This window comes from Pterocles gutturalis, unplaced genomic scaffold (assembly GCF_000699245.1).
Source record: "Pterocles gutturalis isolate BGI_N339 unplaced genomic scaffold, ASM69924v1 scaffold33440, whole genome shotgun sequence".
NCBI classification, from domain to species: Eukaryota; Metazoa; Chordata; class Aves; order Pterocliformes; family Pteroclidae; genus Pterocles; species Pterocles gutturalis.
In genome coordinates this window covers 1,765-26,458 of record NW_010141917.1, presented here as the reverse complement: position 1 = coordinate 26,458, position 24,694 = coordinate 1,765, and the positions used below count along the sequence as shown (strand labels likewise).

Sequence of the window (24,694 nt, the reverse complement as noted above, 5' to 3'; positions counted from 1 at the left end):
CACTCAACATGCTCATCTGTTTGCCCCTTAAAACCATGATCACTGCAAGAAAACAACCCCCAGTTTTCTAACTGACTAATGGAACGCACAGCCACTCTCCCCACATGTGCTCCAGACCCCCAGAAAGCATCACCCACATGGTGCTTTTATGGTGTAGAGCTTGTTCAAACATCTTCTGCTGTAAAGTGCTGACTCTGCTAGGTGCTTTGCAAAAAAATTAATACTTGCTTGAACTGATAGAGGATCCTTGTGGAGCTGCAGCAAGATCCCAGCTGCATTTCAAACCACATCTGACAGATGAGCTGAACATTTAGCAGCCTGCCCACAGCATGGCTCGGTGGTCTGGATTTGGAAGCCCACCTTGCAGGAGGTGGGCAGGACACCTGACAAGAGTGACAGCCACAGATCTGAAAGGGTAGGACTAGTGCTCTCCCAATTTGGGTGCAGACAGATCAAACAACTCCAAGTGGGGGTATACCTGTAGAGGTGGTTCCAGCTTCGCTCCCTGCCCTTCCCCCTTGCCCCCAGCGTGCCTTGCTGTTATCCAGAGATGGATCCCCACTTACAGCACAGTGAAACTGTAAAAAATGTGTTTTTACAACCATAGTCTGGAGGTGCATATTTGTGTTGCTTCTTATTTAGGATGAATTCACAATTCCAATCTCTTGTGAATTGGAGAAGTTAGACTAGCTCTCTTGCACTGACACACCCCTCCCATTTTATACATGGGATATATTTTGCCCCGTTACCTGAGAAAGCCTTACTTTCAATACACCACACACATTATACGCAAGCTTTGCTGTTGGTATGTTTACATTGAACCAGCAGTTAAAATTCACACATGACAGGAATAGACAGCATGTTCTCTAGTCAGCTCAAACTGTATGTCACTTCAACAGTAGTCAAATGCTTCTTATTTTTTTTCCTCCTCCTGTTTCACTCCTTATCTATAAGAAAATTAAGTATCCTCAGATAACATCCACCAGAGAGGTCAAGGTTAGTGACTTTTCAAGTTCTTCAACACTGGTAGGTTCCCAAGGATAAAACACAACCACCTTCCTCTTCTTGGTCATGAGGAAACCATTATCACTAAATCTGCCCTTTATACTTCCTACATCCAGAGAAACAAAAGGAGCAACTGCAGTGGTCTGAAGATCAAATCTATAAATGTCATCTTGTTGGGATACAAAGGCCTGGAAGAGAAATAAAATAAATAAATAAATAAATAAAGGAAAATACACGTGTTAAAGAACCCGGTTACACCCAAACTGGGAAAGACCTGCATGTCAGTAAAACAGACTGAACAATGACATTTGAATCACGGGAAAACTGCAAATGTTATTATAGCCTTCCTACAGAATACTACATAGTGCAGAAAAGTGCCATGAAGTACTATCATTCTACCATCTTCCTATGAAAATAACCAAATAAACGGTCATCTGACTTGTACCCAGTCCTGGGATCCTATACCTCCTGCAGTGAAAGAGATTTGTCCTCTCACCAACATAGTTCACTCAACCTATAAATTCACAACTACTAAAGTAGCTGGCCTTTCTGATCACATCAGTCATAGAAATACACAGAAGCAAAAGATGGGAAAAAAAAAATCACAGTAACGCAGGAGGCCACCTCATCTTAATGGAACACGGCAGTGAAGTCCTTGTACTACATTTAGAAGGCAGCTATGTTGTCAAACATCAGGACAAAGTATAATGTTTTATATTAGGTTCTATCAGTAGTCAATCGCAGAGAGGCTTAAAGGCACAACCAGGATGCATTTTCATGCACCACTCCCCATTCCTCATCATGAAATATGCTACATCATTTTCAAAAACCAATTAACTATATATAAAAAGCAGACAAATTATGTTAAGTGCAGAAAACACATCCCGCTTACAAGAAAGACAACACTGTTCATTTTTAAGAAAAAGCACATATCCTCTGCACCTTTTGTTTTCTGAAGAAACACTAAAGCCTTCACGTTTTTTTAGAAGGAATGCTACGAAGAGTAGCATTTGGATTAGCAACGCATTTGAAAGTCTAGCTAGTTTATTAGTAACTATGTACAGAAGCACCAGCTTCTCACAAAACAGAATAATTTTTTAAATCACAGCTGCATACTTTCTTAAAATAACCGCTCTGCATTTATCCTTGCTAGCTATCCTTATTAGATAGCACTGCAGAGACACCACAGCCCTGGGAAAAAGGAGTGACATTTCCCAATGATCCTCCAGTTGCAGAGCTTTTATTACTGATGATGTCATCCACATCAAAACCAGCATGACTCAGACTCCAGATTGTGCCACCAGCTGAAAAAAATAAAACCAGGCTGATTTCCTTCCTTTGTATACTCAGGAGGCAAACCATGCTGCCATGAAAGAGATAAGAGAGGAAAATCTGGCCCATTTGCTTTACAAAAAACAATTCTGCTGGTCCAGATTCAAAGAGATTAAAGGCCTCTATTCCTCCCTTGTTTAGTTTAGCTCTAAAGAGCAAAGCTGCATTTTGGAAGCCAAATGTGAGAACACACAGGTCCTCATCCTGCCAATCTGCTGATGAAGAATTTTGCAATAAGATTTACATGCGAAGAAGTGAGGCTTAACAAAGCGTGCATGTACACATGCTTGCTCTCTACACATAGACCAAGCTTGCTAGGAGCAGAAGAAATCTAGGGAGAAGCAGCAAATGGACTAAATGACAATGTTACACAACTCTGATGCTTTCTGTGCCTTTCAGAAGATATTACTTGCCAGATATTAAGAAATAATCGCTATTATGCAAATCATAATTCTTAGCTAAAGGGCAGAGGATTTGCAGAAGGAGGAAAGGAGCATGCGATGTTGCATGTTAGCAATGGTACACTGATCTGAGAGTCTGAGCACTTCAGGAGGAAGTACTGCTGGCAATAATGCCCTCCACACTCAGTTGAAGTAGCATCACCTAGGGCTGACACACAGTACTGTCTGCAAGCCAAAACACTTGACATGATGCTATTTGCTATCTAGGGACAAAAGGAACGAAAGGAGCAATGCAGCAGCAGTCAGGTGAAAGACAGTCAAAACAAATTAAATGAAGACTTCATTATTTAAAACAAAAAAAAACACCAAAAAAACCTCACCACCAGTGTTACTTTGATATACATATAGTGACACAGAAAAAAAAAGTCTAATTTTGAACTCAACATGGAAGCTAGAACTGCAACAAATAAGGAGAAAGAACATTAAGTAGAATCAGACACTGCATAGCAGGCAAACAACTCAAACCAGTGAGATTAGCAAAACCAAAGACAGTAATTTAGTGTGACTGGTGCTTACACTAAACTGGGTCTTTTCTAATCCGACAGCATCCTTTAGTGATGAAAGGAAGTGATGGTTCACAGGACTCTGGAGCCCACCTTCTCCCACAAGACGGAAAGTAATAACGCAGCTTTTCCTCGTACAATTTGTGCATCTTTCCAGCAAGTCATTTATGGACTCCTTGTAGATGGGGACAGCACTTTGTGCTTTAACAGTCACAGCATCTTTGGCAAGGGTGCATACTGGCTCCAAAGAACTCCAGGCATGCACAGTGACCTGTCAAGCATGTTGAGAGAGCACAAAGCTTAGAAGAAAAGTTACATCTGTGAAAACAACCCAGGATCCTAGGTTTTGGACTACTTATTGCAGGAGATGTTTCTCCTGACAGTAGAGCTGATTTCCACCTAGCAAGAAACTCCACAAAGATTTAAACAATTTATACGGCATAATAAATATATTATATAAACCTAACAAGAAGTCTATTTCACAGAGTCTGGATCTGTTGTTGTTCTTGATCTGCAAAGCTTTTTGTTTTCTCCAGGCTCCTTGAGAGAAGGGGGTTGCCAATTCTTGCCCATGGAGAGCTGAGAAATGGAATTAGTGACTAATTTGTTGACTCTTTTTCCTCCCCTCCCCGATGAAAAAAAAAAGTCAAACAAAGGATTTTCTTGACATTGTTCAGTGTTATCTGATGTAACCCAACTGGGTAACCTAGAGCTTCTGCACAATCACCATTAAACAGAAGCAAGCTGCATCATCTTCAAAGGGATTATGGAAGTTATATTAATACAGTAAAATATACATGACCAGAGATCACGCACGCATTATGAATGCACTCTTATGTTAGGGAAAAAAAAAAAGCAGCATAATTTGGAAGACAGACACAATGAGAATTACAGCACTCTATCTCTTAATACAATTTAGGTTATTTTTAACCTTAACAGGGGTCTGCAGTCAGGAACAGATCTTAACGCCTTTCAAAAGCTTTAATATCCAAATTTTCTTGAAGTGAAAAATACAGTATTCATGGGAACTACCCTGCTGCCAATGCTTCTCTGACATTATCAGAAAATCTGAATTGAAGCCTGTTACAGTAACTCAGACCAGAAATAAACAATTTCATGAAGTGCAGTCCTACTCTAAGAACAGACTATGCAGAAATTGCAGCCATCTTCCATGCTATATACTACTATATTTAAGTAACCTTATAAATCTGAAAATTCATGGCAGCCCACCAGACAGAGCAGTCAACTAGGAATTGGTATACTACTAGTTCTGAAATTACTAGTCACTCCAGGTCTCTAAGGCTATTTTTCCATCCTTCCCAGCCTTTTCATATGGGACGCCCTTTACGACAGGAATTGTACCTCCCTAAATTCATTTGGGGTCTGGTTGCTGTATGATTAACAGCAACAACATGTAACAAATTGAAAAGCAAGACTGTGTTCCACAGGACAACTGAGCAGCCCAAATAACGCATAAGAAATCCTAACAGTTTCTACCACATTATGAGAAAACAGCTAAGGCATCAATTGTAAAATGGTGACATTGCATAGGTAATCTTGCAATTAAAGTACATCTAGATGTTCTGTTGATATTTCAGAAAATAATTAGTTCTTTTTCTCAAAGCAGTGTAGTTTGAGCAACGGTACAATCCTTTTTTCCCTCCACTTAGTTAATCTAGTTCTAACACTCAGGGAACAGCTTTGTTAAGTAGTGAGGTACCATTTTTTACACTTTGTTCTGTTTAACCATCAATCCCTTTAAAATTTCAACAGAATAGTTGATTTCAGGGCTATTCCTACAGGCTATAAGCAAGGCAATTAATTCCTTGTTCTGTGAAGCAGTACACACTACTATAATAAAGGATAGCGTTGCCCCAAGAAGATTAAACAAAAGAATTGCACCTCATTGTGTTTAAGCATGACTTACTGATGCTTGTCTACACAAAGATGTGCTCATTCAGCTTCTCACATTTCTGCGGGAGCGACACAAGCATGGCGAAAGAGGTGTCACTTACCGTCAAAGTCACCTTGTGGTCCACATGAAGATCTGAGACACCATAGATGTACAACGTACCTTTGTCTTCATAGGCCACAGGCAGCAGTGGCGCAAAGAAGTTCTGGGCAAAATAATGGAGCAGTTTCCACTTGCCACCATACTCTGAAAAGCATTAAAACAGAGAAAGAGTCAGACTGAATCCAAGACTGCCTTGGCATACAGTCCTTTCCTGTGCTTTCTGGTCCTGCTATGGCAATACAATATCCCCCTCCACGCGTTTTCACCTCTGTCAAGTGCAGAGAATGGCTAAAGTTACTCTTGTGTTTTTCCAGTCGAGGCTCTGCTCTGGAAGGGATCTGAAGCTCCTTGAAGCTTTTTTTTGAGCTTCACCAAAAGGTCACATTTTTTAAGTGTTAGTGCTATCATTGCTATGCTGTTATACAATTTTAAACAAAGCCTTAAACACAAGTGACGTTAACAAAACTGACACAGCATACTACATACTAAGCAAACAGCTGGAGCACCTATGTTGCTGAGAACCCAGACAACACGGGCATTGGTGACATTGCCACAAAACTACCACCACTGTAAATTAGAGACTGACTTTTGGTGCTTATGCAAAGTGCTCTCTTCCCCTTTTTTTCAGTCCTCCTCTCTCAGTTTTGCCTTAGAGGAACATCAGTAGCACCGAAGGAAAAAAAAAAAAAAAGCCAACAAGGTTCTCAAACCAAACACAGCTCTGAGTTAGGCAACATGAATTTGCCAAAATCTAGAGACAACACTTACAGCATGGGATTTAGCAGACACATGATGTAGACTTATGCCAAACAGTTCACTTTGCCTATGTGATGGAAAGCTGTACGTCATTACTTTTAATATTTTGATAGTCTGCCATTAGCAAACTGAAAAAGCCATCAAACTTTGTTCCCTCTCCAAAAAATGTAATTTTGCCAGATGCAACACTGACACCCAACCATTTTGAAATAGAAGTTGCTTCCATTTCTTTCTCTATTAATTTTCCACCTAGCACCCACTGTCAGCATTTTTACTCTGTCTTTGCTCAACCATTATCTAGTGATTGAAATAGCACTAAAAAGAAGTAGCAAGTTGGCCGCATCATCTCATAAGAAAAGAAAAGTTAGATACTGGTTTCATTCTTGTTTCTGGCTCTTTGTTTTATACAAGTTTAAAGTTCAGCTGAAAAATATTTCCAGTAACATGTTTTTCTCATAACTAATTACCTCTCTGTGTTTGGGTACCTGTACAAAAGTACTAAGTACTCTTAGCACTTTCAAATATTTCAGAATGAAGGACTTCATCCAGAGTGATGGGGTCTTTAAAGGGCGTGTTTGCGGCTTTCACAGGCAGACCTGAAAATGCTCTGCCTGCGCTCCACATAGACACGAACGAAGTTTGTGGAGAGCAAAGTACATTGTCTCCAGCTTAGCACCTTGCACATCACCTTGTTTTCAGCAAGCTCACAACGATCTAGCTTGGAGAACAGAAAAGAAAAGCTGGTATCTGCCTGGAAATCCCATACAAGATTAAACTATGCTATGAGCTCAGACTTGCCAGCAAAACACCACCAGCAGCATTCAAGTTAATAGCACTGAAGCAAACCAAAGAGATGGAAGTCTGAAAGAAAACTTCAGGAAAGGCTGCTGAGTTTCTTCAAAACAGACTGTTGATACAGTCAGGGTATTGCTGCTGTTCAGTACATGAACAAAGACACATTATTGCATTCCAAAGACAATTCTTGGCAAAAAAATGTTGGTGGTCTAAAGGACAATTCTGTCAAAACCAGGGAGTGCTAACAAATTACTTTTCAGGGCCATGAAACTGGAGAAGAGGAGAGATTTAGATGGGGTATAGATTATCTGAAACAGAGTAAATGATGGGGTAGCATCTGATCTGAAATATAAAAGCAGTAGGTCTCATAGGAGGAATGGGCACTGTGCCTAACCTCCGGCTTTGTGAGGGGCTGAACTCTCTGAAGCCCTCAGGACTGCCCCATGACTCTCAGGAATTTCAATTGTCAGTGCAATAGATGCTGTTCACAGCAGGCCTCAGACAGGGGCCACCACAAGCTCAGACAAGTTACCCAGCACCGGCTGAGGTTTCAGTGCCTGCTGACTGCAATTTTTAGCTCAGCTTAATTTACATGATGAAAATCTAGGCTTCAACTGTCTTAAATATGAAAAGGAATAATAAAATTGAAGTAGAGCAGTTTCTGTTACTCAGTGTAATATAAAATCCCATTTCTCTTTGAATGGGCCTTGCCCTCAATTTCTGCTGTGCCTTGATTTCCAGGTGGATTACGGAACCACCTTACAGTGGTTTCTGGAGGGAAACCAAGGTTTGCTACCCAGGCAGCAGATACAGAGATCCTCAAGAACCTTGTACAACTGGGACTAAACTTGGCATTATACTTCCAGGGGAAAAAAACAACCAAAGAAAAAAGCCCCAGCCAACAAACAAAAGCAAACAAACCACACACTTAAAAGTTTGTACCATTTCAAAACTAATTCTAGGGTTCAACCACTACAGCTATTGTTTTGGGGTGTTTGCAAACAGCACTAGTCTGCTTACCTCTGATCAGCTTTTTAAGGTTGGTATTTCCCTTCCTGAAATGCCTAGAGGCATTTTGAAGAAAAAAGCTCAACTGCTGGAGCAGTTTCACAAAGGAAGGGCCTTCCAAAGATAACTTTTCCGGCAGCAGGATCTTGGTAATACAATTGTCAAAGTACCTTCAGACAGCACAAAGAACTGAAGCTCATTAATAAAAAAGTGCCACATTCTTCAGCTCATCTGTTATCTTTATTTCCTTAAGACCAAAGTCACATTTCTTTATTTAAAAACAGGCGAGTTGCATGTAAAATACTCCCCTGGCCCCGAAAATGGATGTAAGAAATCTGGAGATCAGGGGGCTATCATAAGAAATCTCTGGGCTTAAATTTTCCTGTTACAGACATGCATGCCCAAAGGCAACAGTCAAAAGCTATTTAAAATAGCCCTGGGGTGGTTTTCTTCTCCTCCCCCCACATTTAAATGCATGCTTAAAGAAATCCATGGTACCCCAATTTTTCCCAATAATAACATGGGGTCTGCACTCTCTGCGGTATCAAACTTCAGAACAGGAAACTAAAATGAGATTGGTAATGAGATCCCAGTACCCTTTTTTCTGACTGTTCCCTGAAGCCTTCTACGCTGATAGCAGGAGTGAGAACAAACAGTTCTCTCTGGAATGGATTTTAAATTAATCACTTCACACCATTCAATGCAACCTGAGAAACATGCCGATAGATCTTGTCTCACGAATTCAGATCTATTATTCTCCGTAATAGCCTGTGGTGGTTTCACTTCACCAGGGGCTCTAAATACTGAACCTTCAATAAAAGCCTGTTATCTGTTCAAAGGAATCTCATGAATTGGGTACCTCAAGGTGAGACTCAAATCGCCACGTGCATCGTGCATCGCGGCACGCTTCACCAAAACAAACTGCATAGATGCTAAAGCATTCAGCATGGCACAGCCGCTCCACAGCTGGGTGCTAACCATCCAAACCCAGTTGTGGGAAAAGCTGTTGAGTTCTGAAGGTGGAAGTACTATGACTTCTGTGCTGTGTTGGATTTTCTCTCAATCCCAAGCAAATATCTTAAAGGTAAATTAAAAGGAGAAACATTCTTCCCTCCCCACTTCATGAGGAAACACTTCCGCTTTGTACAGGACATTATGGAAGCCCCTCCATGGCTCTCTGTGAGATAACAGCTTTAAATAAGAAGCAGTCATTGGTGATACTACTACTGTGCCATCTAAGAAGATGCAGAAACGTGCTTTTGAAGTGCAAATTAAACTAATTTATCTAAGTTTTGCATAATTTCAGCCATTAGCATTTCAAAAATCCCTCTATCACACGCCTAATTAAATGAATATTAAACCTTTTCGCATTCCACTGAGGGAACAGAACAAAACAAAGGGACAGCTGTATCTCTGCTGAGCTTCTTTTCTGTAAACCAACTTCAACAATATATGAATAATTCAAGTATTTGATATATTTTCATCAGCTCTGTACTCTAAAAGACATTTATGGTCTCCACAATTACTTCATCTATCAATACACCTGTTTCACACAGAGACGTTTTTCCAAGTGTCTTTTGCTCTTGAGGCACTTAAAGCCTAAGAGCATCAGCCATTGCTAAAATCATAAAAATGAACATTGGGATATTCCGTTTCCTAATACAAGTCTAGGAGTCCAAAAGATGAGCATTATAGTTGGACCACTGCCTTATCATCTAAATAAAATAGCCTGTTTCTTATACTGGTTTGTTTTCTTTTACTGGCTGAAGTTACTTTGTTTGGATGGGGGGGAAGAAAGAACAAAAAGAAAAAGAGAGGGACAAACATCTCCCAGAGAAAGAAGGGGAGGATGGGGTGGGGTAATAATTTTTTTTTTTTTTTTTTTTGAGCAAGGTCAAATGGCATTTTGTTCTAAGGATAGATCAAGAATTTCACACTAACTCTTAGCTTTTTCTAGTTCACTCATATTTCTTCACACATAAAATTCTTAAATAAAGATTTTCAAAACCAGAACATGTGAGAAATAACTAAAACTGAAAGAAAATCTACCTAAGTCCTATACAGCTGCCATAGAACAGCTTCTCCATTTCAACGTGACTTCTAGACAAAATCTTTGGAGCATGAAACTCAGCCACTTCCCTCATACCACACATTCCTCCCCTATTTCTTACTAAATGACTCATCTCTTCAAATGTCTGATTACTCCATTTTTGCATTCTAAAAAGAAAAAAAAATACATATAATATATAAGAAGATACCATGTGTGTAAATAGCATATTAGCAGAATAATTTAGCCACAGAGTGATGCACCTCACCTGAGACTATGTTAGACACCAAATCTCAGCTAGTCATCTCCTCCTATAAAGAGCTCCTCAGACGCTATGCTGGGTGACAGGTGTCCTAAGAAGTTCTATGAAAATCAAATTCAGCATGGAGAAGATAATTCATCCCACTTATTAGACAGCTAAGGACACAATGAATCACACTCTGGAGATAACCGTCTCTCACCCAGCTGACTACAGAAGAAATCTAGGTGCCTAGCCTTTACATACTAAATCCCATCCTGCTCAGAACAGAATCACAGCTCTGTATGTTCTTCCACTGTGCAATACCACCTACTGAAGGGCGAGGTTTTGATCCTTTTACCATGGGGGTACAGAGGGGACAAAATCAACAAAATTTGTTGGCATAATTATACATGGGTGCTCCTTCTTACCCTCCTATCCCGCTAGCTCCCTCTCTGTCCATTCTCACCCAAGGTGGGTACGCATATGCATCTGTACAGCTGAGCCAAGAAATATAATCAGGGATTTCTAGAACAGGAAACAGAATTTCTTAGAAGTCTCACATTTTAAAAGAATTGATCTTTCTGATTTTAAAAGAACTTGCATGCAAAGCTTGCATATCATGCAAAAGTTCTCTGGAAAAAAATGGATTTTATATCACACAACGTTTTAGGAAAATCCAGCTCTGCATAAAAAAAGCAAGGGTAGTCGAAAGTTTACCTCACAAGGGGCTTGTGCCCTCAATCTTAACTATCATTGCTTCCTAATAGGCAGCTTTGTCTGGCTTCAATGTCATTATTTCCTTGGGAGAAATGAGAATTCTGCTTAAACAAGAGTATTTTTATGAAATTAGGAGTTACATGCCATTTTAATTGTCTAAACTTGCTAAAACAAGGCTAAGAGTTGGTGGCTACTAAATCTGAACTTACGTAGCAAGACTCCCTTAGGAAAAGAATTGCTTTGTTCTCTACCCTCTTCCACTTCCACAGACTATTAGGATGATCCTGAAAAACACTTTCCTGGAGAGCATTTCTAAAGGACAGACAGAAACATGATCAAAGTTTGCAAAGTTGCCCAAGAGAGAAACAAGAGCCTTACTACTTATTCCGATACTTCCAGAAGCGGAAAACAAAATAAGACTGATAGTTGATGCTTTTTACCAGACTGTCACAAAACTTACCCAAGGAAGCCCAGGAAGGTGCCTGCCAAATGTCACTGAGTTGCCAGTACAGAGCTCCCATTGTGCGTCCTTCTCCCTTGATGATTTCACTTTGACTAAAACGATAGAATTCAGTTTCTGTCTTTATACACTGAGCCTGCATCACCTTGTTCAACAAACACATTAAATAAAAAAAAAAGTTATTTTTGGTGCATTGTATTTTGTATTTCACTTTACTTTCAAAGCATGTGTGTATATATTAACATACAACACAGACATCACAGCAACAGCATGTAACTTCATACTTGAGCCTTCAAGAGTATACACCTGCAGTGCAGTGGGCCTCTGCCTGAAGGAGATCTATTCCTAGCAGCTCCCAACAGCTTTATAATAATAATCTTCATAATAATCTTTAGAGAAACTCTGGAGAGGCTACTCCCTGCCTTACATCCAGTGAAGATCACTGGGCAACAGGGTCTTTGAAAGGCAAATGCAAGACAAGGGAAAGAAAAATACATTTTAAATAATTTTTTAAAAAATTAATGTAAATAAAAAACCCAAGAATTGCAAAATGACGTTATGCTGCACTGCCTCCAGTATACACTACCATGAATGATGTCCACATCCCTATACTCTGAACATATAATACATATTCCCAGTGTACAGTCAAAATTGTGTACCGAAAGAGCAACCTTTTTCCACCTGCACTCCCACTTCTTCACTCCTTCCCCACCTTGTTAAAAAACACTTTTCAGAATTTTTTATTGGCCAAGTTCTCGACAGAAGCCAAACAGCCTGTTATTTTCTTGACAAAGTATATTACTCGGCTGGGGAGGTATTAAAAAAAAGTCTCAAAATAAAGGAAGAAGTTATTCTTTAGGACAGCTCCAAAGGTAAAGATAACATTTCTAGTCAACCACTAGAGGCAAGTTTACTCTCCTTATCCTTTTTGCTATCATTATTTTAGTATTCTGAAATCATCTAACCTGTTAAAGTCCTGACAGACTTAACTCTGCAGAAACTCATAGATTTTTGAGACAGGACCTCACTGCACAAGTTTTACCCCTGCTCTCAATTTCACAGTATCATCTATCCTTGTTCTCTTGTTATCTGTGCCTACAGTTCTCCAGCTGTTTTGTTTCTATATAAAACTTGCTGACAGCAGCTCTCAAACATTAAAAACTTAGTGGATGTGCAGTTACTCCCATTAAGAGTGTTTCTGAAATTCTTGGAACAGAACAAAAAGTAACAGCATTTAAACTTGCCTATTAGCATTTAAAAGTTACTTAACATAATTTAAAAGCCATGTACAAATCACAAAGAAAGAAACAAGCGTAGGCTAATCTACTACAGCTGAAGAGCAAAATATAACCTACTGATTTGAAAAAAAACAAAACAGATTTTCTAAAATAGCAATATCTGCGTCCATAACAAAATGAAAGCTACTAATAACCTAATTCATAGAGAACTGCATTCTCTAGAAGCAAAGCTACTGTATTCCTTGTGGCAAAAATCAAAGCAGTAAGCGTACAGGGGCCACATGAAGAGCAGAAGATGCTCACCCTGCATAGCACCAGAAGAATCATGTATGAAGGCAGGCCAGCACACCCCTGCGTTCCCTGCACTGCAGGGACCATGGCAGCGCACGCAGCCAGACTTTCTCCCAGTTGAGACAATTTCTGTGAAGTTCCCCAAGCAGTATTCCAGCTTTTCTATGGTGAAAACTGGAGTCTCTCTCCAATAAACAAGAGACAAACTAGTTCCTAACTAAAATGGACTCTCCAAAGCTTCAGCACAGAAGCTTTCTGTGTGACTGGACATGACAACAGAACAGCCCTGGCTTCAACAGTATCTAATGGAACAGTATTGACAGCTACTTATACTGAAGACACCATTGTTACCTGAGTGAGGTAGATCGTATCTTTGAACTTCTTGATGGGATCTGTGCTCTGGGGAAGCTTGAAATGATGCCCAATCTGTTGAAGCATCTGATCATTGCCATTTTCATGGTGCTGTCGATGGAGGGAAAAATTGCTTGTGTAGGACCAGTCCTCAGTGGAGGAAACCTTTTAAAAAACAGAAGAGATCAGAATGAAAAGGCAAAGTGTGCATTTAAGGACTGACAGAATATTCAGGAAAGGATATCCATTACAGCCTGCTGACATCATCCATAACCTTTAAAATTGGTAGCATATTGCTACAGTGCCTCATGCTGTCATGCAAGGATTTTGAATCAATAACACACTTTGCTTGTACTCCTTGTACAAATAAATGAAAACAGGCATTGCCGTTGAACCCAGAAGAGCAACTTTTCGCTCAGTGGCATTTACCTTATTTGTTTCAGTTTGGCCAAGGGACCTCAGAGGTTTGCTTGCATTAATATTAAATCAGAAACACCCTAGATTAAGATGAAATAATGTACTCTAGTCAAACACATTTAGGGATTAAATTACAGAAGTTAGTAGGGCTATGAATTCTCATAATGTGTTTATTTTCAAAACCTGCCTCTGAAAAAAATTTATCATGAAACAATTTTTTCAACTAAGGATAACAATACAGCATAGCTCATGCAGTTATTACTGTCAAGCTTTCATTGTAATTACAATCTCTATGAAATCTTTTTATTTAAATTTGTTCCTTTTTAGGCTGGATTGAATACTTTTCATTGTTATTAATATGGATGAAGGTACTGATGATGTCTTGGATAATATACTTTGCCCAGCAAATTGAAAGGAACATTCTGAACTCCTTTTAGTTGCATGCACGAGTATCGTCATGATATTCATCTCTCTCTGAACAAATGGACAAACAGCAAAATATGTCTCTGCTCCAACTGGATGAGACAGAATATACAATGTCTAAATTCAACAGGAGACAAAACCAAATTCTCTTGCATACAATACATAAAGAAACAAATTATTTAAGTAAAAGAAATTGGTAAAAATGATAACAATCAATACATCTTAGAATTCAGCACAATTCAGCATTTGTCATGTTTTTCTTCTAAATGTACACATATCATTAGACATAGCAAAAGGAAACATGTTAGGCAATCGTCACTAAGCTATACATTAGATAGAATTAATATTAAAAATTAGCAGTCTCATAATAGTCTCTCATCTAAACTTGGTTCCTCATGCAACATCAAGGTAAATATACTGAACACTGAGAAGGGAAACAGTCCAGTTTCATCCCCTGCCTCCACACCAGCACACACCTCTATCCCACCTGCGCCGTACCACACCTAACAATGGATTATCCCAGCTACAGTTCAGATACTGTAGTTTATTGGGGAGAGACTCATTGCCCTCACTAAATGAGACAGAGGGGACAGGAAGATGTGGAAGCCCAGCCTTACCTCTTTGACTGTACTGAAGGAAGGCCAGGATTGATATCCATATTCTGAAGCAAAACGAGTTTTAGGATACACCATCCAGTTCCAGCAGTCACTGCTGTAGTCATAAAAGTGAGTGTCACCATAATGGGTATCATAGGGATTCTGGGAGACCCAACCTTCTTCAACTGACTCCAAGCCATTGGTAGGACTGGATGCAATAAAAGGACGGCTCTTATCTTCCTGAGACAGGATTGATATCCATATTCTGAAGCAAAACGAGTTTTAGGATACACCATCCAGTTCCAGCAGTCACTGCTGTAGTCATAAAAGTGAGTGTCACCATAATGGGTATCATAGGGATTCTGGGAGACCCAACCTTCTTCAACTGACTCCAAGCCATTGGTAGGACTGGATGCAATAAAAGGACGGCTCTTATCTTCCTGAGATTTAAAAAAAAAAAAAAAAAAAGACCAAACAAAACCAAACAAAAACACAACACCCTCAACAAAGTGATTGGTTTTTATCATCTGAACACACAGACCACATTTTGAAAAGGGGGGGGTTGGGGAGACCATGCCTTTTCCAAAGGTATGAGTCACCATCTAGGAAACATTCCCCATTCTGCCCCAACATTCACCATCTTTACTTGCTTAGTTACCTTCTTATTCATGTTCCTGGAGAAAAGTTGGGCATGATATTGCTTGCTGTTCTAAGGGATTCTCTCCTCACATCAAGATATCTCCTATCTTTATATGCTTCTAAATTATTAATGAAAGCTATTTAAAGTGTGCCTCATGAAAAATAAACTCAAGGAACATTAATATTTGAGTGCTGTGACTTCTTTATGGAAAATCATTACTTTTGCAGTGTTTTTACAGGGACAAGGCCATGATTTGCCTCTTTCTTATTAAGTAGTCTCCTAAATTTAGTTCTAACAAAGCCAAAGTATCCTGCTACTAATGCTTGCATGGCAGTGTTGCAGATTATTGTCATTTTGGCTGGCTCTTCGTGTTAAGATAGATGAGGCTATAAGAAGGGTTACATTTCAAATTGTTCAGAGTTGCCATTATTTATAGCCTTGGCAGATTTAGTATACTACATCTTTCAGCAGTACCCTACAGAGTACTGAAGGAAACCTTTTGCAAGTATAATTCATTTAGCACCCTACTTTTAGTAAGACAGAGGCCTAAGTTAGTTACCAGTCACAACTTAAAGCAATTGGCTCCAATACAGCAAAGCACTTGGACACATGTTTCATTTTAAGAAAGTTATCTCTGCCCCCCTCCCTTTTTTTAACATGAGTAATTAATAATTAACTGAAATAATTTACTACAGGATATCCTGGATTCCCTGAAGTCTTTAGCTCAAACTTAGGAGCCTTTTTAAGTTATACAGTCCAGTACTGCTAGTAGTTACACGTTTCCTCAGCTGGCTTGTATTACACAGGATGTGAAATTATTTCACTGTATGGTTCCTTCGTCTGTCTTGGACCACAACACTGCACAAGTGAACTTTAAGTAATAAACAGTACCAAGCCACAACGCCTCACTTCACTGGACATGCCCTGCCCATCCAGGTCATATAGCTCATCACAGAACACCACAGCATACCTTTGCAAACAACTCCGTTAAAAAAAAAAAAAAAAAAAACCTAACTGAAATATAGAAATCTAGAATCAAGATGTTAAACAGGAATATAAGACACCATTACCATTTAGAACGCATAACTGCCCTCAAGGGTGGGATCTTTTTCAGCAGGTTCTTTCAAACCTAGCCTCATTTTTATTGTTTCCTCATACCTCAACTTTTCAAGTAGAAACGTATTCTAAATTCTCAGAGTACAAGTACTCTGACAATGCCAGTAGCCTCCCATAACAAGCAAAAACATTGCTGTCACTTACATAATGATTGCTTGTCTTAGCAAAGGGAAACTTCAGGTCGTGAGCCTCATAACATGAAAGGTATCTCATCCTGAAAAGGACAGAGATTTGACTAAAACTATCATAACCTGAAGTCAATAAGATCATAGTATACAAGAAATAACTGGCTACGAAAAGGCTACCAGCATTTTTAGGTTAACAAAAACTCATACTCTTGTTGAAGAAGGAGGTTCTAACTGAACAAAACTCTCACAACACTTTAGCTCTTAGCTAACAGGGGAGTTCAGAATACTCACCTGCGCTTCAAGTATTGTTTGTTAATCCCTATATAGTTATGCGACATCAGTTTGGGAATTTTAAATCAATTTCACTCTACATACACACATAAAATTTAGTTAAAAGCGGATTCCATTAAATAATGAAAAACTGCAATACTTCTAGTAGGAGAAATAAAAATATAAAAGCTGTGCAAAATGGGTAGTGCCAAATCCCAGTAGACTTCAGGGATTCCAGGTGCTTCTGCTCTGCATGCCTAAAGTTTAAGTCTTATCTCAAAATATTTTGTCTTCATACACTGTAAAATACCATTAGTCTGCTTTTCAAAAACACACAATACAATGACTAAATAGCATGAGGACAATGTTTAGCATAGCTTTTGTTTAACCTGATTAAGCCAAAAAACTTAAATCAAATACTGGAAGAGCACACTGAAGAAATAACATTTTTATTAATATCTTCAACTTCTATTAAAACGCTTGAGGATTGTTAAATCCTTCTTACAGTGTCTTTCAAAAAAATCAGGATATAGGAAACCTGTCCACTGGAAGTGAAGGCATTTGTGGAGGTATTAAAAATAGGAAGAAAAAAAAACCAAAATCCACTACATTTTCAGGTCTTCCTTTACATACCACAAAGCATTGAAGACATAAGTTATTTTGTGGCTTGTTTTACTTTGAGGATAAGTGCTGAGTTTAGAGAGTTGTTTACAAGAGCTTGGAAAGTGCAATTCCTCAATAATGTGCTGTTTTTCATTTACTAAAAGGATTTAAAAAAACCAAACCAAAACAAAAAGCCACACCAACAAAACCCTAAATTGCTCAAATTGCAAACATTACACCCTTTTGCCAAGCCATGTCCCCCTACAGTTTATTGAGATCACTCACCGTAAGAACTATTTCTCGAATGGTCTTCACATAAAGCATCACATAATCTTTGATATAGACTTCTCTGTCAGCATAAGGTATGGAGAACCAGTTGCTTGCAATTGCTGCTTCATTTTCATTGTTACCACTCCACAGAATAATTGATGGATGGGATTTTAAACGCCTTATCTGAAACACAACAGACAGTTTCAGAAGCCAGGCAAAATTACTTCTCTTAAAAATAATAATAATAATAATAACAAAAAATCACTTCATTACTACTTAAATTACACTGCACTGTTCACTATTCCCTCAGCTCTCCACCAGGCTCAGACTTTTGTAACATACACTTACAGAGGGGCAAACTTTTAATATGATAATATATCCACCATATGCACACGTGTAGCTCCATACCCATCTACTCATCCACACGTGAAGGATAAACTCAGTGCTAAGGCATGTTGCAAACATTAGAGCTCACTCTCAGGGAATGCTCTTAAACATCCTTGAGAAGAGGGCAGTTTGGTACCTCTGCTTGACTGGCTACTCCTGCAAGTAAGTTAAAGAGGATTTAGCAAGGTTACATTTTGTGCCTGCTACAAAAAGGTACACTAACAAACACTTCAAAATAAGCTTTCTGGAAAGCTAACTTATACAGTCAGTCAATCAAAACTAGGTAACGGGAAATCGAGCTTCGACACATGGACAAAATACCTGATGAGAAACTTCTGCTCTTACAGATTCCAAGTAATTCTGGTCAGTTGGATACAGTGCACATGCAAACATAAAATCCTGCCAAATCTACAGGAAAAAGGAAAGAAGAAAAAAAAAAAAAAAAAAAAAGCTGTTAACAAATCCTTTTACATACTTGAAAAATGCATGGTTATTGGGATACACAATCCTTTGTTCAGACAGAAGTTGTTTATCTCAAAAAGAACCTCCATGAGGTTCAGTCTGAGCATACTCCACTGTGGTCTTCCTCAATATCACAGTTACAAAATATTTTCCCTTAGGAATCAGAACCTGACAGCCGTCACTGATCAGTGGAATATTCCTCAGTTTCAGTAAATTCCAGTGGAATAACTGGAACCCACGCACTGCGCAGATGTGAACATGGGACAATCTCCAGCTGAACAGAATGATTTTGTATTTTCTGCTTTGCAGGTTTAACACCAAATCCCAATTACTTATTAAAAAGAGACAGTAACTCTTCTGAGATGGTATTAAGCACACTTAAGATATTCAGGCGTACTTGTTAAAAAACACTTCCATATCAAATGCGCAAACTCATCTTAAAAAGAGCAAATCTTACCCAGTAAGAGGGGCAGAAACAAACTAGATCCTCTAACAACACTGTGACCTTTCTCTTCAAAGAAAGATCAAGTAGATATCACTAGAGAACAATAAGCTTTTCAATTCAACAGTGAACTCCATTTGTACCTCAAAGGAGAAGAAATACAAAAAAGGGAACTGGAAGAAGCCCAGTAGGATGGGTAAGATTTCTTGTTTTACCTGTCCTGTTTTTTAAATTGCCATAACTTAGAAACTCCTAACAGTCTATCTCAAATGTTAGTGCAAAGATCTCTTGAAGGAGCATGTTAACCCAAAGGGGTCTGTAGGAGACTGCACTTTTCTGAACACAATACTACATAAAGACAGACCAGCTCCTCATACAATTGCATTTTCCTTGTAGTGAGAACATGCTTTTCCATTACTCTTCTCAGCATACATTCCCTAAGAAAACTGAAGATAGGGAACAAGACAGTGGGAGGCAATGGATCCATTAATAATTGTTACACTGCTAGCACTGTACAAAAAAAAGCAAAGCTATTGCTGAAGAATCACTCAAAATCCTTCAGTGACTGCGTAAAGTCAAAACCCTCTGTTGAAAGAAACGTCGTCTCGCTATTTCCCTTAGTGAGCTATCACTGTTTTTCCTTAAGCACAGTTGGACTCTACTTTTAAGCCTTTCCAAGACCATCATAAGAAATAAAACCAAAAGCCTCCAGCACTACCCCCTTCAGAATAAGGGTCTGATTTTCTGTATCTACTTGCTATTTTGGCTGCTAAATAAGATCTAAATCTTGCACGGAGCACTGTACAGGCACAGATCTAGAGTGGCCTACTTAGGTGCCTAGTGTCCCAAATGAAAGAACTGTAAGTACTCAGAAGCCCTGAAAATCAGGGCACTCAATTCAGATGACTCAAACAGACATAGCTTTTTATTTCTTCCAAGCACACACAGCAGAAGGCAGCAAGGTATCAATTCTGTTCCCCTGCTTTTTATGCTGTAGAGTAAGACCAAACACACTTCTTGGGATTTTAATAGCAGATGCAACTTGGCCTTCACTCATCTAATCACTATTTTATCAAAACTTATTAATGTGTGCCTCCAAGCTCATATAATCAAAGGTACTCATCTAGGAGTATCAGTGCTCGGAGCAGGTGTTCCTCTTACAGCTACGTTTATACTCAATTATAGGTTGTTCAAAATGGCCCTCTGGATAATGCCTTCCATTCTTGGTTTCAGGCCAAGGGAAATATTTTTGTTTAAAAAGTTTGAGCCAAAAAAAACCTCCGAACCTTTTCAGCTATTGTTATAAAGGAAAAAATACTTCTCAAAGAAATAAAACACGTTTCCACAGCAGAGAAAAGTATGACTACCTTCTTTAGATAACTCAGAGGTGGCTGAAAGCGCAAAACTCAAACGTGGCCTTAAATCCTCATTGAGGTCAGATTTCAAGGCCTTTGCAATCTGGGGCATATACTTAAGCACTCTGATTCTTCAGCAGGGCTATTCTCACATGAGTAAGCCCTAAAAACAGCTACAGGGCCCCACAGACTGGTTGCTGTGGAAAAAAAATATCATTTGATCGTGTGAATAACCCCCCTTCCTGTGCACAACTTGTTTCACAACTATTTGTGTGTTGCAAGTCCCCGTTGATGCCTACAGTCCTCAGCAGTTCTTCTGTCGTGCTCATCATTACAGTGCAAACATCTTCTTCTTGCGGTAAGTGACATCACTAGTACCAGTCCCACAGCCACTCAGTTCTTCTCTTGTTCTTTCCCAAGACAGTGGGAAATGTTGAAGTGGAAGAGAGGTACAGTACATAAAGATGAGACTTTTCTCTGAACAGAGATAGAAGACAGCAAGTTAAAGCCACAGTCCTGTTGCTCTGATTTGGGGAAATGTAAGAGAGAGGGGGGAAAAAAAGACAGTGGGGAGAAAAGGAAGGGACAGAGTCACAGCCTTAGTTACAGGAGAAAATACAAGCTGGGGTTCTAACATAAAGTCTCCAAAATATCATTCCAGTTTCAACAGACAGCCTCAGTAATCAGGAACCACTCAAAATAAAAAGAAATTTAAGGAAAAAAATCGGGTTGACCTGACTTCTCAGGTTGGTACTCTATCATGTCATGGAAAGATGGCTAGAAGTTATTTATTATCTTATTTTGTTAATTTCGAGTTGATTTGTATTTACAACTTCTTGTCAGTTTTAAAATAAGTATTCTGCTTTTATTGGTTTTACCATTATTCCTAGTTCATCGCAAATATCATAAAATTCATCTTGTTCATACACTCCTCCTCCCCAAACCCGAAGTGCATTCATGTTAGCATCTGCTGCAGACTTCAAGAGTAGCCATAATCTGTCAAATACAAAAAGAAGATTTATACAAGTTTTGTGAAACTGTATCACTTAGGAGTTTCTAAGGTTATACCAAAAAAACCCCCCAAACATTCATCATTAGCAGGCAATCTAAGACTTACAACTCTGATAGAAACCAGACTAATTTCATACCTTCTAAGCCTGCATGTCTGGACAGAGCCCTCAAAAAGCAATTTTTTGTGCAGAAAAATTTACTTGGTCCTGTTAACTCTTATGAAATGGATGGAGTGACACAGAAGTATTGGCAGGACCAGATTTAGAAATACTATATTTTATTAATCAGGTTGCTCTTTTCTCCTTAGATATAACTTGCTTTAAATATCAATCACTTGAATTCAAATCCTCTTTTAAACACATTCAGAAATCTATATTCTTTTCCCCAAGTTCCACAATGCATAGTGAGAAGGACGGGGTGAGTGAGAGGAGGAAGAGAAAGACTGAGACTCTGAATCTCATTTTAAGCGATTTAGGCTCCATTAATTTTTCCTTAATTATGCCAGTAGCCTCTAAATTGCATGTGAATGGACACTGCAGCATGGCCTGTTGTCCCAGTTCCCCGACTGAAGAAGTTTAGTCAAAGTACAGCATGGCCTCCATCCCACCTGCCTCTCTGGGGTGCTGTGTCATTGAAATCCAAGAAGCCTGGACCAGAGGTGGACAAGGGGAGAGAGGCTACTATGCACTTACGTGTCCCTGCATGAGATGGGTTAGGACATGGCTGAAGTGCACTTCCTCTGAGTACCACTGAACATGTCCCAGGCAATAGGATCAGACAGCCTGAGGATCATCCCTAAAAACTACCCAAAAGGCCAGTAACCTGTGGACAGCAAATCATCACCTTCCGATCAGTTATTGCACTTACATACCATGAACATCACCCAAACCCATTAATATTAATTAAGCCCTAATTCTGAGGCTTCCAACCCTCAACAATTTGTGTCCTACCTTGAAAGGAGTTCCATCCCCCAATGCCAGCCTTTGATAGAGGGTGGACAGAGAGTCAGGAGGAGGAAAACATGATTGTTTCTCCTCAGAGAACATCAAATGTGGCTTACCTGTTGTAAGTCACTCTGTCCTGGAAAGAATCGACTGGAATCCAGTTCGAGCCCTTGAGGAAAATGGGTCGGCCATTGATTCTAAAGTAGAAACTCAGACCTGGTGAGCCAGGAATAGGCTCCTGAACAAGTTCTACTGTCCGGAAATAGGCCTGTGAAAACATGAAACTTAGATTTAAAGCAGACCAAAATTAATTAAAACAAAACAAATCAAGAAAACTATTACAAAAGGAATTCAACCAAACCCTACCAGCTTAGAATTTGTCCAGGAGCCAAAAGACATGGCCTCATCTCTAAATTCCTGCTTGATTAAACCACACTGTAACAGGGCTAAAAAGAATCCTTTTAATGAATGTGTGCACTTTTTAAAGTTACTATCATATTAAGAGAGAAAGAGAGAAAGCGTGCACAAATGAGCATGCATGCGCACACATGTATATGTGTGCGTAAGAAACAGGTGCATGTTCTCTTGCTGCAGAATTCAGCTGAAAGTCCAGATGAAGACCAGCAAGAGGACTGCAGTGGTGGATTAGGTCAGACACAGCATTTAATCTGCAATTTTCTCCTTACAGAAGAAGACTGCAGCAGCTCAGCTGTACATCTTGTCCCTGGATGACCAGCTTCAGGTTCACCCAGTAAAAGCAAAATCTTCTGCTGCTGCCCTGAAATGATACCTTTTTAATAGATGTAGCAATTAAAAAGATACGCATGCAAACACAAATTGGAATTGAAGGGCCTTCTGGCCATTGCAGCTGTTGTTTGAACAGCACGATCATAAGGTTTCAGAGAGACCAGTTCAGCTAAACAACCATTAACTCTGCGTAAGGTATTAAAGGTCATTCCAGATAAAAGCACATCTCAAGCAGAAGCCAAACTTTTACAGCTGCTTTTTCAGACTAATATTTGGTACTGTGCACTGCAGACACTGAAAAAAAAAAAACCACTCCTCCTTCATGCTGCAGGTGGAAAAAAAGTTCTCAATAAATCATTCTGGATGTTTTCTGGGACTTTATTTCAAAGAAAGCAACAATGCTGCTCTGAGGAGTCTCCTGGTTGCAGTGACATAAGCACAGTCCATGCCACAGCCATGAGAGAGCAGTAAGGCGACTGCAATGATAGCTTGCACTGACCCCTTATTCGTAGGGGTGGCTTCCCCAATCACCATGGGGCAGATGCAGAGCAGGGGCTACGTCAGGCTCCTGAGCAGCTGCAAAGTGTTACAGAAAACATCTCTTTCAGGGAGGGTTTAGACTTCTTTCTCCTGCATCCGTGTTCCAGTTCAACTTACCTCAAACAGAAAGAAAACTCTTCTTTCTGGTACCTGTTGCTCATTGTCAGAAGGATATAATTGGGAAATTAAATAAAGAGAAGGAAAGCTAATAGCTGATTTCAGCTAACTCACACCAAGCAACAAGTCTGGGGCAGGAGGGCAGGAACCTTGTTTTTTCTAGACTATCCCTAAGACAGCAACCACTCCTCCCTCAAATGACTATTTGCTATACCTTTTCAAAAGGTCAGCTTGTAGAGTACAACCTGTTCTCTCTCTGCCACAAGCTGCAGCTGAGACAAGCATCTGCCAGTAAATCAGGCTAAAATTAACCCAGTTTAGTGCAACCGATATACCTATCTTTAAGATAAAATGTAATTCCTTATTTCACACACCAGACAAGGCCGAAGTTTAAATAGGAAATTAGTAATCCCACCGTGGGACTGTGGGTTTTTTTTAAACTTTCAGCTTATCAAAAATAATACAGATAGACAGAAAATTATTTCTAATGGTAGAGAAGACAAAAAAAAAAAAAAACTGCTGCTTTTTTTTTTTTTTTCTTCCTCTTTGGTGCTTCTTAGTCAACCAGACAATTATTAAACACCTGGGCAGAGACAATGCACGTAACAAACTAGATGCAGGAGTGGAGGCTACAGATCACTGACCTCAAACTAAAACCCCTCTGCATCATGGCAATGACAAAAACATAGAAACCAAGAGAATAAAATAATGGGACTTGCCCCAAGTCCTGCAGTGTTTTCTAGTGTTACCCCAGGGGCAACAGTGGATTAGTGGCAAGTGGGGCTCAGCATCAGCACCACTGAAGAAATTCCCAGATAGAGAAAAACTATAAAGTCAGCCCACTGAGAGGACATTTCAGACTCCGTGTCCAGTATCTCTGTGCACGTACACATGCTGAGGACAGGGCAGTGTGGGCAGCGTGCCCTGCCTTTTTTCTGCTGTGATCCCATTGCATCCTGCGTTGGTTGAATACAAACCAGCATGATGAAGTTAGCTTTAGAACAAGA

The 24,694-nt window shown here is 39.5% G+C and overlaps 1 protein-coding gene across 1 annotated transcript; it reads right to left on the bottom strand.

Annotated features, from left to right (window-relative positions):
* Window positions 1-968: 968 nt before the first annotated feature.
* On the bottom strand, window positions 969-23,731 carry MANBA (mannosidase, beta A, lysosomal). The gene is made up of 11 exons (XM_010084207.1): window positions 23,688-23,731; window positions 22,400-22,567; window positions 21,207-21,324; window positions 18,391-18,477; window positions 17,698-17,865; window positions 14,677-14,895; window positions 13,220-13,384; window positions 11,340-11,484; window positions 5,317-5,459; window positions 3,315-3,572; window positions 969-1,193 (listed from the first exon to the last, which is right to left on the bottom strand). Exons 1-11 carry the CDS (start codon window positions 23,729-23,731, stop codon window positions 969-971), a joined length of 1,740 nt encoding a protein of 579 aa, XP_010082509.1.
* Window positions 23,732-24,694: the final 963 nt, after the last annotated feature.

What these genes read in the sequence shown, in the direction of transcription:
- MANBA (XM_010084207.1), bottom strand. Translation starts at nt 23,731, where the DNA reads ATGAGCAACAGGTACCAGAAAGAAGAGTTTTCTTTCTGTTTGAG. An exon ending in GACAGAGTGACTTACAACAG is followed by an intron (nt 21,325 to 22,399) that starts GTAAGCCACATT and finishes TGTATTTGACAG; the next exon opens with ATTATGGCTACTCTTGAAGT. An exon ending in GAGCAGAAGTTTCTCATCAG is followed by an intron (nt 17,866 to 18,390) that starts GTATTTTGTCCA and finishes GTTGTGTTTCAG; the next exon opens with ATAAGGCGTTTAAAATCCCA.